General features: G+C 36.6%; 1 protein-coding gene across 4 annotated transcripts in view; it reads right to left on the bottom strand.

Moving 5' to 3' along the window:
- Nucleotides 1-686: 686 nt before the first annotated feature.
- Nucleotides 687-18,239, bottom strand: part of wu:fb13g09 (ATP-binding cassette sub-family C member 5) — a 141,423-nt gene continuing 123,870 nt past the window's right edge. For all 4 annotated transcript variants that reach the window (XM_028815935.2, XM_051934350.1, XM_051934351.1 and 1 more), the window contains 7 exons: nt 16,496-16,585; nt 14,477-14,666; nt 10,393-10,552; nt 10,197-10,275; nt 9,470-9,583; nt 7,956-8,120; nt 687-3,851 (listed from right to left, as the gene is read on the bottom strand). In XM_028815935.2, coding sequence (XP_028671768.1) covers nt 3,762-3,851; nt 7,956-8,120; nt 9,470-9,583; nt 10,197-10,275; nt 10,393-10,552; nt 14,477-14,666; nt 16,496-16,585 — 888 coding nt within the window. In that variant the 3' untranslated portion in view covers nt 687-3,761. The remainder of the gene's footprint in view (nt 3,852-7,955; nt 8,121-9,469; nt 9,584-10,196; nt 10,276-10,392; nt 10,553-14,476; nt 14,667-16,495; nt 16,586-18,239) is intronic.

Below are 18,239 nucleotides of genomic sequence, written 5' to 3'. Positions count from 1 at the left end.
CATAGGCAGAAGGCCACAGTGCGCGTTCTTGTTCAAGTTTAAAATTAAAAAGCCTGTGCCTTCTGTTAATAGAGCATGCTGCTTAGTTGGATACTTTGGTCTTTCTTTTGTTTTGTTGCATGTGTTTTAATTTCCCGAGAATTTAAAGAAACTGTGTTTGGGACAAAATAGATAAGGAAAGAGACCCACCAACTCTGCCATTGTCACAGGGCAGGAACGATCTAAACAAAGCTTGAGCTGAAATCCCAATCATGGAAATATTTTAAGTAGTCGTACTTTGGAAAGGATTTTAATGTTTTGTGAGCTTGTAATATTAATTTATTGGTTGTGATTATGTATATTTGTCTGTTTTGTGCTTATATATTTTGCATATAATGCTGTAGTGGTCAGTACGTGCGTTGATTATTTGATTTTATGGCGGTATTGCCATGTAAAGTCCTAGAAGTTGTAGTTCAGATAAAGATACCCTGTGTGAATGTTGCCACATTAGCACAGTCACCAACACACCGCTTTGCTCTTTAACAGCTGAGTGAAGTATCTAAACCTGCGCTCGTGTCCGCACCACCTACCATACAGCATGATGAGGTACCTCCTGCAATGAAACTGGCAACTCCAGTGGAAAAAAGGATCTGCTAAAGAAGAGGACTGGATTATAATATTAGATGATAATAATGCAAGAAACAATATTTATTACGCAAATTATATTTTATTGAAGTAAGCCATGTTACATATTTATAATCCCCCATCACACATACTTAAACAAAATAGTATAATTTTGCATAATTTTTATATTTTGGTTCATAGAAAATATCTCTAACCTCAAAGGACAGTTTCTTAAAATACTGCTTAAAGAAAATAATTGTGCAAAATCAATTTTGTGACCTCTTGGACAGCATTCACCGTGTAAATAGTCAGTCGTCCACTGCAATCCGTGCCATTGTATTAGTAAGCACGTGAATGTAAAATGCTAATGTCATACCGCATAGATATATTTAATTAGATATACATGGCCTGTTTGGCACTCCATAATATATATTACATACATATGTAACAGATTTTTAAGCTTGTTCAGTTATCCTCTGCCCTCATTCAGAAATGAAACCCAGTGAAACACTCTGGAAAGTCCAACCATTACATCAGTTACAACTTTTCCATAGCGTGTTTTCTAAATTACAAAGTGGGCTCCAATTTTTGGGTCAAAATGACTTTCTGGAGTTGTGTACTGGTCTTTATATAACTCAGGAATTGTGCTGAGCATTTGAAGTTTCTGCACCTCTGACTTAACTTTTAAAACTGAAGTTGTTAACTGTTATTAAATAACCTGCTGCAATGTACATGCCTTGCCCTCCATAATGTCTGGGACAAAGTCTGCAATGTGCACTTTAATTATGATGTCTGAATTTTTTGATTTTGATAAACTGAGATGCAGAGGGGTAAATCAAGAAGAAATGTGCCTTTGTCCCAAATATTATGGAGGCCGCTGTATATTCTGTAGTTTACTTTTAGAAAATTGAGCAGCCGTAAGAAGAAGAAGAAAAAGCATTTGCAGTGCATCATTTGCAGAACTCCCACTAGTTCCTTGTTTTAATTTTTTTTTTTTTTTCAAATTTCCTTTTAAGACCCTTTCTCAAGGAGATATTGGCACTAATAATAATGTTCTCTACAGAACTGTAGGATTCCACCATTTTAATTGTACAGTATTAAATCGTGAAGAACTGGCACACACTCATGTGGGGCATTTGTTTGAAAAATGTCCTACAACAATAATTGTGATTATTTTAATGAGTGGGTAAACTAGAAAATACATATGCTAAATGTAACTGTATATAGAAAGCCCCGTAGTGGTTCAGAAGTGCATGCTAATGAATAAATATTTGTAACAAAATAACAATAGTAAAAATCCCTGAACCAGGTGGCAAGTTTTTAAAGTAAAATGCCAAAACAACTACATCGTCCAAAAAAAAAAATTAAGAAACGTAAAGTCCTTTTTATCAGTGCAATAGAAGGAATGGTATCTTCAAACTCTGTTCAGTATACAACTTTAAAGTGAACAGCTGAAAAATCCTTTTTTTAAGAAAAAATGTACAGCATTTATAGTCAGCAGATGTGATTCAAAAATCAGCACCTTTGATGTTAATTTGCTTTAACTTTATTCCTTGACACATTGTCTATAGCAGCATACATTGAAACACCCGAGTCCACAAAATAAGGGAAGGTTTGTGCAAAATGCTTCGATCAGCGAGACTAAGCAGACCAAGCAGGCTAGATGGAAGACACTGTAATGCTCTCAGTAGTCTTTGGTTTAAGAGCCCTGTTAGACACAGAAAGCTATGTGATTCCACTTAGATGTTACCTGTAAAGCTGTTATGAATCCGTTCTCTAAACCCTTTCTCTTCACTGCAGAGTGATGGGCAGCTTGACCCTTTCCTGGCATTAAAACAGAATAGGCAGGATGGCACCCCATCGGAGGACCCAATTTTACACACACACACACACGCACACACACATGCCCACACACACACACACACGTGTGCATATCCTTTTTGAACTTTACAATGGAAATGGTAACCTGTAGGGACATGCAGTGCACTGACAAAGCCCACCTTCTAGCGTAGACTTGAGCAGAGGTAGTAACGCGACCCTTGTCCAAAAACGCTTGTCAGCCAAAAACAACTCAAAGCATAGTGCAGTTTTAAGTGAATCTTTTTAAAATCATAATCCACTTGCCTCAGGTAACCAAACTATCCAGTTCATACTTTCTTTATTCTTACTGACCACTGTTTTACCCGTAATGGCTAAGGAACACATTCAATGTGATCTATGAGTTTCAATTCATGACATACAGAGCAGAATTTAGTGCAAATGTCAAAGGCGCTCCTATGAAAAAACAATTCAGATTACTGTGTAATCATGAGATTTCTACTGATATCAGCCCAGACAAAAGGTTCATGTTCAAAATCTTCAAATAAAAAGATGAACAAAAGACCCCTTAATCTGTGGCTGTTCCTTTGGTGATCGCAGTTGTCACATTTAGATCCACGTTTCTTTTCCACAGTATACTCATGTACACACGAAAAAAATAAATAAATGAGAAAACTGTCATCATGCTCTTCTCTCCCCCACCATCAAACTTTCTGGAAAACGCATCCTATTTTGTGTTTTGTGTGCAAATTTTGTGTTTTTTTCTGCATTGCCTGTCCTCGTATTTAAAAACATGACGTTATCCTACTAAATGAGTGACTTGCTTCAGTGCAACCAGATTAGTAATAGAATGTCTCCATTTTGTTAAATTCACTAGTCCCTAAAGGACATGTAGGAGAGCAGTGGGTGACTATGAGGCAGCCAGCATGGGCACCTTGTCAACCACAGGTGCTTTATTTGGCTCATTTATGTAGAATGTTTTCTGATGGGCTGGGCCCACCCCCCAGCCCCCCATTTTGATTTAACAAGCCCACCCCCCTATTTTGATTTAGCACCCCATCTTACTGTTGCGCTAGTTACAGAAACTTAAATAATTAAAAGTCCACTTTTAATGACTTTCCAATTACATTTTAGGCCCCTTTCCACGATTACCTGAGATGATATTCCTGAATTTTTATTCTGCATTCTGTTTATGTTGAGACAAACACCTAATTAGTAGAATTTATCCATTCTTTGTAGTGCAGGCCATGTTTAGACAGCTTATAGTTCATCTTTTAAACAGATGTACTGTAGCTACTAAGTCTAAGGTTACAGGAATGAGGCTGTGCAATCCATCTTGGTCAATCCTGTCCTTCGGCAGCAACTAATATGGCTCGGAAATGTGAGTTTTCATTGGATAGGAGAGCAGAGGGTGTATCAAACTCAAGAACCTGTAACAAATGACAAAAAAGAGGAGACACCTTGAGATTATTTGAAAAATGCACGTATTACAGTTTTTATTTTAGAAATTCTAATGAGGAACAATAATACATATTGGTTTGTTCATTTGTTCATTCATCCATTACTGGCAATTGCTAAATCCAGAAGGGGGTTGTTGAGAGTGTGGAGGACTAACTGTATTAATTTTCACTGCTTTTTGGATGCAGAGAGTAAAACCTAAAGGGTTATAGACATAGTACCATATGCAAGCTTATTGATCGTAATGGCAAAATGTTTTGCTACTAATCATTATTATGTAGTTATGCTGGTATATTACTAAATAAGTTACTTGTTATGGTATGCTTGGGTTGTTAAATAAAATGATTCAATTTTATTAAATATACTAGTCTGTAAAGGGCAGCTAGGGAGGGTACGTTGCACAAAAGAATTCTGTTTTTTTCTGGCCTTTTACTAGAGAGAGACCACCACTTCTAGGTTCTTGGAGAAAACCTTCCATCTGGATCTGAATGTTGAGACAGATGGAGTCTCGCAAATAAAACTACGAAGAGTCTTCCAGGGAATGCACTGCCATCGCCAAACTCTTAATTGGGCTTTATTCTTCACAGCCTCTCATTTTCTGGTTTAGCATACATTTAATGAAAACTTGAAGACTTTTATTTCTATAATTACTGGTTGTCTGTCCATTTTAAAATCTAATTTGCAAAACACATGTTTTGCATTGAAATTTCTACATTGCCGGGGATGAAGGTCCAGCCCAAAATGAAGCAGACTGACGTGACCACTGAGTGAAATGGCTGGGAAACAGCACATATGCATTACGTCTAGGGCCTGCCAAATCTTAGTGTCCTTTTTAATCAAATTCCACTTACAGCATATAAGGGAATGGTGTCCACCAACATCATTCCAAAAGTTTGGGACACAGCAGCTAGAATGCTGAAGGATCTGTAAGACATTTAACGAGTTATTCAAGTTTAACTATCAGCTAATCTCATTTAATTTAGTAATAGCCTGCACTGGCTAAAGGATTAAAGTACACACTTCTTACCTCTGCACCAGCTTAGTAGACTTATCGGATTTGTGTAGACTGATATTTGGGCTTGGGTTTTTACTCATTGACAGCACCATGCAAATTGAATGATTTCTTTTTCTTTGGTTATATTCTTGAATAAAAGTGCACTTGTTTTGTTATACCTTTTGTGAAAGTGTTTATTTGATATTTTGACTTCAGTCTTAACACATTATACACTTCATGTCAGCATTTTGTCATTATTAAAGTAAGATGATATATTTTAGTTTTGTGTTTAACACTTCTTGCCTCGCATTTCCTGTCATCCTACATTTACCCAGATCGTTGTAGACACGGAACACACATGAAATGTATGTATTCCAAATAACGATATATTATTTACCCTATACACTTCTAGACCCCTCACACCCAGACAAAGAGACTTCAACGTCTGAGTTGACTTCAGCTGCCTCCATGGGAGGGTGAGTGAGCAGGCTGCCTGCTGCCAATGCTAAACAACACCTTTGCAAGACAAAGATGCTGATGAGGAAGTGCAAATGAATTTAAGGTGGCCCGGCATTACGACTTTTTTCGTAGGCTTCAGGGATTCTAGTTTTATACAGTTGGTATTTCTGTTAAAAAGAAAAAACCTAAAGTGTCAAATCCAGAAACAGAATGACAAATCCTTTTCCAAGATTAAATTGTTGGATGTCAAAGAAATATAATGCTAATTTATTTTAAATCATAAACTCACATTAAAAAATGATATTCTATACACCTTTGTAGGATAAACGTCCTGTTTCTAGTCTTGTTTTTAGTCCTGTTTCTGCATTAATGGTAAACACAGATATTAGAACAGTAGAACTGTCTAGACAAGAAGAGGCCATTCAGCCCACCAAAGCTGGCCGTCCCTATCCACTTGATTCCTCCAAAATACCATCATCGAGTTTTAAAAGTCCCTAATGTCCTACTGTCTATCACACTACTTCCTGTATATGGTTCTCTTTGTAAAGAAAAAAGTCCTAATGTTTGTGTTTAATTTACCCTTAACATGTTTCCAACTGTGTCCCTGTATTCTTGATGAATTCATTTTAAAAATATTACTACATTAAATGACAGTGGATGAGCCCTTAAGAGCTTAGGCTGACATTATATTCTCATGTCAAGAATGTCCAGAAGTAATAAAAAGACTAATTATGCATGCTTGTACTAAAGGCCATACCATAACCCAATAGGTTAAGAGAAGAAAGTCTTTTTAGTCTTGAAGAAATGCATCTGACAAGTTCATCAGCAGATTGACCCCACTTAAAAATGTAAAGCTTAATATAAAGAAATTTATACAGAAAAGGATTTGAAGACACAACTTAATTTTGTAGCTGAAGTAAATATCCTGAAGGATTTAAAAAACTGAATGGATGAAAGATTAGCTATCCAAAACAATGTGATGGACTGTGTGGTGTTCTCCTTATTTAATAAAGTTTCTTATTTTTTATGCTGTTAGACTGATTGATTGGATTTACATTTGCTGTGTGTGCGTGTGTTTGTAGAGGTCACACAGTTTCTAGTATTCCATTTCCTATTTTTTTCTCTTATAGGCTTGATTGTTTGAATAAGAAAGGTCAAATTGATAATGTGCAGTGCATTTATATAGAAAGAGAATAGAGTGAGTGTACAATACAGAAGTGCTCTATTTGGACCTATTGTGTAATCAAGTAGCCACTAGCATGGTGTGGTTTACATTCATTTTAATTTTATTGCTATCAGAGGACTAGCATACTTCTTCATTCCACCATGAACACTGTACTGTAAAACAAAATGAGCCCAAATGACAAACATGCTATTTTTTAGAATGCATGCAATGTTCTTTAAATCAATCATTCATATTTTATTGTTTTCTTAACACAGCCAGCAACCGGCTCAAGTCAAGAAGTGTCCTCATACAGTTATTAGTCTACAGTGAACAATTAAGATTAAAAAACATGTTATACAGTCATGTGGTAAAAAGAAATTCAAATTTTGCTTCAAAACATACCCCATTCTTATAAAAACATGGTTATATTCTTCATGGATGAGACAACTACAAAATAAGAATCAACTAGAGGAATACATTTTTATTCTCGGTTATTGGAAAAACCTGTACCATTTTTTCCATTAGATGTTTAACATCAAAAATGCATCAGTTACAGTATAGGCCAAACCAGCATTACCCATTTTGTGTTAACTTAGCAAGCCACTGCCAGACACTCTTATTGCCAGCTAGAGTCTCCATGGCAGAGCCCCTCACTGAAATGCAGCTACTGTATGTGCCTTATCTGATAAGATGATCAATACTAGACCTTGCAGCATCAGCAGGGACATCTCCCAAAGGCACCAGCCGGACATCCGCACTCTGAACAGAGGACCATAAATCAAGGATATTCAACATGATAGACAAAACTTTGCACGGGTGGTAAAACAAGAAGATGGGTTTATGTGCACTCAAGAAACCAATGGCAAGACCTCTCTATTCCTTCCTTTAAAAACATCAATCACACCCTAACAAACTGCTCTTCTCATTAAGCTGCAGATCAACCTTGCCACAACTTTGGCTTCCCATAGCTAGAACTACTAGCTGATGTGGTGCGGCTGAAACAGAGAGTGAAGCAGTCCCTTTACTGCAGAGGGCAACTGTGCTAGACAAGAGGGGTCTTTATGATAGAACGAGTCATTTGAGATCTCCTTTCATATCCGTTCTTTCCTCTAGTAATTAAATTAAAAAGAATACAAAGTTGTGATGCCAGTCATAAATGGAATGAAACCCTGCTGCAAGCTTAAGGCTGTATGGTTATGATTTATGCCCTAGAAAATGCCAGTTATTTTTATTGATACTGTCTTTAGCCTTATGCCAGATGTAATGGTTTTAATACAATTCTAGCAGAATCTAGAAAGTGTACTAGCAGATGTTTTAAGAATAGCAACATCAGCCATAACAACATGTACATTTCCACTGCAAATGAATCAATATAATTTATTTAAAATCAATTATGCACTAGACATTTTAAAATAAAATAGTGCACAACAGCAAAGTTTAGAAGAGGTGAACACCTACCTCCCCTTGATGTAACACCAAAATGCGATCGCAGTTCATAACTGTATTCAGTCTGTGTGTGATGATCAGAGTTGTGCATTTACTAAAAGAATTATAGATTGTTTCTTGAATGAGCTTGTCTGTCTTCAGGTCCACAGCAGCTGTAGCTTCATCCAACAGTACAATCTAGAAAAAAGGAAAAAAAGACACACAATATATGCTGTTGCACACAGTACAGCTTTTCATATTTATATTTAAGTGAAAATGACATAGCCCTTTCATAAAGTGTCAGGCACCTTCAAAGATAACAAGTAATCAAAGACACTAAAGGTATGCATTTACAGTAGTATGTTTTTGATTTGAACTATTACTTTTTTGATATAGGGAACACCATAGCCAAAGCCCTTTATAGAAACCATATGCAACTCCTTTATTTGTTTCATTGTTTGATTAGTGTAATTACTTTATTTTTGTCATCTATACATAATTATAAAATTTGTGCAGCAGTATGCTAGATAACGTAGGGTTTCACTGTTAGCCAGTCATAGTCACCTGTGTAAAAACTGATCTTTCTTACTATAAACAGGTGTTGCTTTTAAAAAGATCCAAGTATAAAGATAGATAGATACTTTATTTGTCCCAAGGAGAAATTTAGCTGTCTCAATTAAACTTAAAGGTTGCTAGGCTAAACCCACCCTTCCTTGACTGGTAAATGCAGTATAGAATGACAATGATAAATAAAATCTGCAGCTTTTTTAATATTAATATAAAAGGATGTGTAAGGCCCATGCATTTATTCATCTTCTGTGTTGACAGCACAATGCCTCCCACATATCTGTGATTAGAGTGTCACCACCGATGATCTAGATACATAATCAGGCAATCCTTGAGAGGAACGTATCTTTTATTTTGACAGAAAAAGGCCATGAGATTATTTTGTTTACATTTGTTTACATAACCTGCTTAACATGCAAACACAATGCACAGTCATGGACTTCAAAACAAGCTCAGCGCTGGCCTCCCAGGCTGTGATCTCTATAATGCAGCTCTGTATTAATATGTCAACCCTCTCAAGGACATGGCCCGTCTCTCCAACTTTCATCTGAACATCTTCAAGGCACACTTCTAACATACCCTGTGGGCATAAAACTAAACAAAAGAGGTGTACAGAAATATGAATGTGCACCCAGAATACAGTAATACTGCCATCTCTGCCAAGTTTTACTCTTTTGAAGAAAAAGACAAATTGTTAAATACACGAACCAAAAGCTAGACAATGGAGAATTCGGGAAATGAAACATACAGGATAGAGATAAGAAGTACATCACGTTAGCTGGTATAAACATAATGTAGTTATGTATTTTAATATATTCTTGTTTATAATGGTGCTGGGGAGTGGTGACATGTTGGTCAGGCATTAAACTGTACTCTTTACTCCATATTACCAGTACCTACAACATATTATTCTCCACTCCTCTTAAACCTTTCGCTCAGAGTGGTATCTGTTAAGATATAAAGGACTGGCTGCCTCTTACCTTGCTTTGCCGGAGCAGTGCTCTCGTAAGGCACAACAGCTGACGCTCCCCCACTGAGAAGTTCTCTCCATTCTCTAATACTTTTGATTCCAACATCTGAGGTAGGTTTGCAACCTGTAGAGATTAAAGTTGAGTATTTAGGAAAACAAATGACAATAATGACAATGAATACATATTCTACTAAAAGTGTTTAATAATGAATATTTTGAAAATTCAAAAATAATAATTTGTTCATTCTATTGCTTTAAAATTAGTTATACAGTACATATGATATTAGATATTATTCTTTAATAAAGTATGATGAAGGATAGTGTATAAACATTAACTGAACTGAAGAACTGCATGGTGGTCCTGTGATTAGTGTTGCTGCCTTTTACCATGACTGGTGGCCTAGTCTCTAGATCTTGCAAAAACTAAAACCTTCCCTGCCGTATTTGTGTTCTCCCATATCCTAAAGATATGCAGGTTAGGTTGCTTGGCTCCTCTGAATGGACCCAGTACGAGTGGTTAATTGTGTATCTATGAGTATGCCTTGTAAAAGACTTTCATGCTGTGGAAAGGGCATTCCTAATTTGTGCCTGACAGGACAGATCCCAGTTCACTTAGGGCTGCATATCTGATTAAACAAATGAAGAGGTTGGATCGATGAACCAAGTAATACCTCATACAACAGAATGATCTTTTTCATGCCAGAACTAAAGGACTTAGTATTCCAAACTGCTCTTACATTCTCCTTCATGTGCGCCTTCTCAAGTGCATCCCAGATCTGTGCATCTGTGCATTGACTCCAAGGATCTAAATTTGATCTGTAATAGAATATACAGAAGGCTCTTTTGAGTAAACATAATATTCTTAGATTTGACTAATCTAATTCTGGAGCACAAGCAGCTGACTACATTTTTTTTTCACAAAAAGGAACTTACCTTATGGTCCCAATGAACATCACTGGCTCCTGAGGAATTACTGACAATTTCCTTCTGAGTTCTTCAAGACTAACCTGTGCAATATTGATTCCATCTATAGTGATGGAGCCATTAGAAAGCTCAACTAACCGAAAAAGGGCTGTGCCAAGAGAGGATTTACCTGTGCACAGAGAGAAGAAAATTCTGAGGAGATGCACTAGTGATGGTATACATTGCCAGACATTAAAAGGGAAATTTGTTAAAGCTGTAGATGTTTTAGACATAAGAAGCATGGTGCTTAAATCTGCAGCCTCTCAGATCCACAAGCCAGATTAACATCCATGTGAGAATTTCTCCAGATCCTTTCACACCTTAAATACTTAGATATTTATTTAAACTGGCCTTGTACAAGTGAATGTTAGCATATGCATCATTGTGCCTTCCAGTGTTTTCCCCCAAGTTACAATAAATAAAAATGTAGATTGGATTAATTACTTATATTACAACCAACAGCGTTTCCTGAATTTTACTAAAGAGGCTGTTGAAGGGATACATGAACAGCTTGATAGAACATCCCTTATGACTTGGCAAAATCGATTAGCATTAGATATGCTCCTTGCTGAAAAGGGGGGTGTATGTGCTATGTTTGGTGATGCGTGCTGCACTTACATCCCTAATAATATGGCTCCCGATGTATCAATGTATCAATCACCCGTGCTTTGACAGGTTTAACTGCCCTTTCAAATGAATTAGCTACCAATTCTGGCATTTCTAACCCCTGGGATCAATGGTTTATGTCTACTTTTGGGTCCTGGGGCCAATGGCTCGGGTCAGTTTTTATTTCACTGGCCGTTGCTTTTATCATTCTGTTACTTGTGGCCTGCTGTGTAGTCCCCCTAATTAGATATCTTGTGTCCCAGTATTTCACTGCCTCCGTGGCCAAGGCTTATATGTTACACGAAGAATGCATGCTTCCAATTTCTTCCTCCTTTTCTTCCACTCCTTCCCCTTCTCCTACTCTTTCCTGCGTTACTCCTATGTCACCCATATTTTTGTTGGTTCAAAAAGGGGGGAATGTAGAAGAAGAATGTTCTCCTCAGCACCATGTATTTTGTGTGTTTAATAAATTAGAATTTTTATAATAACTATTTTGTAACTTGCCAGTGAGAGACGCTTTGGCTTATGAACTAACAAAAATATGTTATTCCAGGGTTCAGGAGAAATAGTGTCCACATGAATAAAATGTAAGCTGTTTCTTGTTTTCCCTTTCTCAGAGTGAATGTTTCAGGGACAAGGTCACAAGGCTGCAGAAAAGTACATGTGGTTTATGCAAAGGCGTCTCTCCTGTGCTCAGCTTTGAAAACACAGATAATGCTTAGCTCAACAGACATATTGTTTAACTTTACTGTTTTGATAAGGATGTTCTTTCTGTCTTATTAATCATGAGATGCTGAAGTATAAAAAACCCCTCCTGGCTTTTGATCAGGGTTCAATTGAGCTTTGCGGTAATAAGTTATACTCTTTTGAATCTCTACTTACTGTGACTCCAAATTAATAAACAGGAGAATTTAGAAATATTATCTGTCTGCTTTTCAGTGTGCCTTTTTCGTCCACAGTTGTTGTGTTTTATCTTGCATTTGTTCCTTCTTTGTCCCCAGTGTGAAAGGGACAGGCACTGTCACCTTGCAACACCACGAACTGTGGTTAAACTGACACAGTAATTGGATGGGTTGATGTTTCAGTAATGCAGCACAGTCATTGAGATTGTATGACCTCCTGGGGTCTACTTTGGGTATTTTAGTTTCGGGCCATAATTTAAAGACATGAATCCTGGGTTAAACGGGGTGTCTAATTTGGTCCAGCAGTATATCCCTTATTATGTCCTGCTATGGACCAGTCTACAGCTCAGACTCCTGACTAGTGTTGTTGATAAAGGCCCTGGCTACCTATAACACTGTAATGGAACAGCCAAGTTCAGAAAATGTACAGATGAAATGCTGTTTTTTTAAATAAAGGGCCAACAAACCTTGCCAAAGAATAAAATATGAGGAATTGGGATATTCGCATTCTTTTACTAAAACATTTGTTGATGCATATAAACAATCAAATACAAATATGACTTAATCATAATTAATAAAATTCATCTATAATATTTAAAATATAAGTTTGGTATTTTTGAAGTCAAAGCTATTTATTTACCAACATGGTGTATATGCATTTGCCACATGAAATTGAGTTCTAAAGTTAATCGCTTTCTAGAAATTCCAAAAAATTGCTGGTGCTTTACAACAGAGGGCATGGGGTAAGGATAAGGATACATTTCTATATTCACTTGTGTGAATTCTCACGTAAATAGAGACGTAAATCAAAATGAAACCAACCATGGCCTTTTTCTGTCAAAATAAAAGATATGTTCCAACGTGAAATGACAAGTTTACTATGATTTGATCTGTCAGGAGGAAACTAACCCCAGGGGGTGAAAGATTACTGTGGAAGAAGACAAACGTTGAGATGGCATGCACAGCAGTCTCCTTTTAAAATGTCTGAATCTCATAATATTGGCCATTTTTTTTTTTTTTTTTTTTTTGTTCAAAAATAACATGTTTAAACTATTTTACAGTGTGTGAGTATCAGAAGATGTGGATCAATACTCGACAACTGTCTTGGCTTGACTTGGCTTCCATAGACTGCAATGTAAAAGGCCTGTGCGAACAAGATTTTTTTTTTATAGAACGCAATCAGAATTAGAACACAATTTTGCATGGCAAATGCATATATAGCATGTTTGTGAAGAAATAATTTTGACTTGAAAAATACCAACCTTATCCTTTAACTGAAAAACAAATTGATAATTTAAAAAAAAAATGAATAAAAAAATTAAAAACTTGCAATACATTAAAAACACAGCAATGGTGTTTAACAATAGCAACAAATATACGGTACAAGTAACAATCTGACAGTACAAGGAACTTAGTGAGCAATGGCTGGTTGGTAGTATCATGGGCCCAATCCAAATAGATGACTCTATGTAAGTTACTTTCCTGATAGTAAATCTGTTCTGAATCTGCTGGTATGAAAGTAAATTTGTCAATATCACTTGATAGATAGAAGGAGGGGAAACAGTTTATCACTAGGGTATGGGGTCTGAGATGATGGAAAGTACTTTCTTCAGACATCTGTTATTACTGAAATCTTGTACAAATGGAAACTTGGCTCCAGTGATGAAATGGGCCATTTGAAATACCCACTCCAGGACCTTGAGATCTAACTCAGTGATTTGGACTCCTAAGAAATTAAATGTGAGAGGTGATGAAGGGCAGAGTCACTTCAACAAAGAAATTAGTGCTCTACTGCTTAACTAGAGTTAACTCAGTTAATATGGAGAAGCATTGTTGCTTTGTTGATGATGCATAGTGAGATGGCAGAAATTACATCCACATTTATTTTATGGGCAAAGGGAAATAGAAGCAAAACACAGCAGCAACTCAGCAGTGTACAAAGGCAAATGCACAATGGGGAACTAACTGAACACATGTTTTCTAAGCCTGACATCTTGTGACACTTGTTTCAAAATCAAACTCTGTTTTCCATGCCATTTTTAAAAATCACTTGACTATTATCTGCTGTGTAAACTTGTTTCTCTTACATAAAGAACACAAGATGGTGTAATCATGTCTTTTCACTTTCAATATTATTGCACAAGTACTTTATTTATTTATTTAAAACAAAATTGCAAAACGTTATAGCCATTCATCATCAAATGTACTTATTTTAGTTGAGAGTCCTGATGACAAAAGTATTTTGTGTGAATAGCAAGCTTTAGGCAGGAACTTACCCTGTGAAGTATGCCACACACAGTACATCCACACTTAGCTCATAAGGGACCAATTTAGAGTTGCATGTTTTTGGAATGAGGGAAGGAAATTTGTTGACACAGAGAAAAACAAATGCAGACATTAAGGGCTCCACACAGATAGTAACTGTGCCAGAATTTGAAGCAAGAGCTTTAAAGCTGTGAGGAAGCAGTAACTAATCAATGCCCCACTGTTCTATCTGAAAAATAAAATGGCCAAAGATAAACGCATTTTTTCTTTGAGACACCTACCTGAGCCAGTCCGCCCTACAATTCCAATTTTTTCCTCTGGTAAAATATTTAATGTCACTTTGTTGAGGACAAGTGGTAGATTTTGACGGTATTGCACTCCTACATCCTGAAACTGAATTGCTCCTTCATTGGGCCAGTTACTGGCAGGAGGAGAGTCTGGGATGTGTCCTTGGGCTTCTGAATCGAGGTTCTATATAAAAGAACATAAGAAATTTTATAAACAAGCGAAAACTATTATTCCATCGAGAAAGTTTGGATAAAAGATGCCCCAATTTTTTTCTTTCTCATCCTGTGACTTTTAAAAAATGATCAGTGCCTCTGCTTTGGCTGAATAGTTTGAATGTCAGTACCAGCTTCATTTGACCGTTCATTGAATGAGTGTGTTTCCTGGTTTTTGCCTTGAAATCACTTGTTCTTAGTTTATATCTGTTAAAATGTGCAGTATGTCTGGATTGGAATATTTCTGCTGGATTAAAATTAATGATATGTTCAACACTTATGCACTGCTGTTTAATCCTCCTCAGGACTGAAGAAGTTAACTTAGACAGAACTTTATTTGTCCCCATTGGGAAATTTGGCTTTTTACTGAAGCTCTTTAAATAAATGAAATACATTAAACTTCCTATAGCCTGTCACATTAGGACATGTCCTTTAGTTTAAAATTATTTTTACATTTTTTTATAGATCATAGAATAGATCAAATAGATTTGGTCATATTGCATTACCTGGAATTAATTATTATTATTATTTTTAAAGTCACACTTTGCCTGTGTCTGTATCAAATTTCATTCACTATATGTCTGACCAGCTATTAAGATCACCCTGTTTTTTTAACAATTATTGTTCTCAGTTTTTGCAGACTCTCCAGATTTATTGATGAGATTTGAGATGCTAATCTTTTTTGCACTGATATAACTAATATACAAGCCTGAAGCACAGATTCTCAAAATATTAATAGATAAAACATTCCTCTTAACTGTGCTCTTTGATTTTGCATATGAAGCAGGTAGGGTATAATTTTCCTAGCAAATAATGCATTATGTTTTGGCATTATCTGCTACATTATTTATCTGTTTAAAAAGTCAAATAACTTTGTATTTCAGGATCTTCCTTTCCTAAATGCATTATTGGTCTAAGAAGAGCAGAAGGCATTTTCTTTCCTTCCTGTGGTTTGAAATCACATTTACTATTTTTCAGTCATCATTCAAACTGATTCCTGAAACAGACTTAACCAGCTCTTTGAAAACAGGCTTTTTATTTCCTTTACCATTACTGATAATCTTATTTATTGCAGTTTGCTACATTTATAAGATTGTTAACATTATCATATCAATGCTGTAAATAAACCTTTTCAAATAACTGTTAGTTATTTAATCATAAAAAAATGAAAAAACTGTAAACTTCCTTTTCCAAAATATTTCTTTAAAGCAACAATTTAACACTGTCTAAAACTGATTATATCTTTTGGCAAAATAACCTGCATAGTCACTTAGGCTGAATGATTATGTTCATGAAGTTAAACCTGAAAATTCATTATTTTTTCTTCTGTGGTGTTTTTCATGATAAAATACATAATAGTTTTACATTTTCTACATAGGAATGTTGTTAAATAAATGCAAAATTAATACAAATGAATGTTATACAGTTTTTATTTGACTTTTCATTACACACTTTACTTCAGCTTTGCAGAATATAATAAAAAATGAACATTTTAACAGACTAACTTGTAGAGAGGACCATTAGAATTGTAATATTTATATTATACATACTGTAGTAGTAGTAGTGGTAGCAGTGCTCTGCTGTGTACAGAGTACAGTGAAATTGGTACCTGCATGTCTGACCAATAAGCACCACATCACTACTCGTACTTGTCAATTAGAATAACACCGCAACCTAACAGCTTACAGGTATGTACATTTCATTTACTATGCCAGATCTTCGACTTCTCGGTTTATACTTATGGCATTTCCATTATGCAATTACCAGGCATTTTAAAAATAAAATAAAGTAGGACTATACCTTTATGTAGTGGTTGATCCTCTCTACTGATGTAAATCTTGCCTCTGTCTCAGCAAGCAAACGCACAGTGAACTGAAACAGTCCTGTCAACTACAGAGAAAAGAAAATTTAAAAAACTTTTCTTTGTTGTTTAAATCATTTCTAAGAATAGAAGTGTAGCCAGTATTTCAAAGCCCTATTTTGTCCTTTAAGGAATGGCTTCCTTAGCGCCACTCGCCCTGTCAAACCTGCAGCACAAAGTCTCCTCTTCACTGCAGAAACTGAGACCTGCTTTCTTCAACCACTCTTAAGCTGTGCTTGAAGCTGTTGTGCTCTCAGGCGCCTATCATACAAGCTGGTGACCCTCAGAAACTTGTCTTCTGATTGGGTTGTAACTTTGGGTTTACCAGATCTCTTCCTATCAGAGTTTCTTCCAGTTTCCAATTGCTTTTGGATTGTGTAGGACACCGTTCACTTTGATTTTTTTTTGTAATTTCTCTAAATGAAAGGCCTACATATCTAAGGGTAATATAGTGCTCTGTCTCATTTCATTTGTTAATTATCGCTGGAATTTATTACTTTCTACAGTGTAGTATTGTTCAAGTAGTACTTCAGAGGGTGTAGCAACAACAGTCCTTTGCAACTCTGCTTAAAGACAGACAGAGGGATTTTAATTTATTAACCAAAGTTGGGATTCCTGTAAAATACTGTTTGCTTCAACTTGCAAGGCTGAATTTACTTTAATTGCTGCAGAACATCTATAGATTATAACCTATTATTTGTCCCCTGAAGAAGGTCTATTTGTAATATTCTTTTTTTTCCGTTTTTGCTAACCTAAACATTAAATTTAAACCTCTGGTAGTTTACTGCTTACTTTTTCCCCATTTTAGGTCATTCATTGCATTTCAACTAAATAAATGTAAGGAAAAACTGGGGTGTTCTAAAAGTTTTGATTGGAGTGTGTGTGTGTGTTTATGGCATGGTGGCACAGTGGTAGTGCTGCTGCCTTGCAGTAAGGGGACTGGGGTTCGTGTCCCAGGTCTTTACTGTGTGGTGTTTGCATGTTCTCCCCATTTCTGCATGGGATTCCTCTGGGTGCTCTGGTTTCCTCCCACAGTTCAAAGGCATGCATTGGTGATCCTAAATTGGCCCTAGTGTGTGGTTGGGGTTTGTGTGTGGGTTTGCCCTGCGATGGACTGGCACCCTGTCCAGGATTTGTTTCTGCCTTGCTCCCTGTGATGGCTGGGATAGGCTGCCACAACCCTGTTCAGGACTAAGCACTGTGCAAAAGTCTAACAGCACCAAAGAAAATTATTTCTAAAGATGATTCAGTGTGGGTGGCATGGTGACACAGTGGGTAGTGCTGTTGCCTTGCAGTTAAGAAACCCGAGTTCGCTTCTTGGGTCCTCCCTGTGTGGAGTTTGCATGTTCTCCCCGTGTCTGCGTGGGTTTCCTCCGGGTGCTCCAGTTTCCTCCCACAGTCCAAAGACATGCAGGTTAGGTGCATTGGCGATTCTAAATTGTCCCTAGTGTGTGCTTGGTGTGTGTGTGTGCGCACCCTGCGGTGGGCTGGCACACTGCCTGGGGTTTGTTTCCTGCCTTGTGGCCTGTGTTGGCTGGGATTGGATAATGGATGGATGGATGATTCAGTGTTTGCAGTGTGTTTATGTCTTCTCTCTGTTATAAAAAAAAATCTTGGGAAATCTTGGTAGGAAGATGAGACGTGATCTTCTCGGAAAACAATCTGACGTCCCGCGAGAGACAC

The sequence above is a fragment of the Erpetoichthys calabaricus genome, chromosome 12 (assembly GCF_900747795.2).
Source record: "Erpetoichthys calabaricus chromosome 12, fErpCal1.3, whole genome shotgun sequence".
Taxonomy (NCBI): domain Eukaryota; kingdom Metazoa; phylum Chordata; class Cladistia; order Polypteriformes; family Polypteridae; genus Erpetoichthys; species Erpetoichthys calabaricus.
The sequence above is the reverse complement of the archived record's forward strand: the minus strand, read 5'-3'. Positions and strand labels throughout refer to the sequence as shown.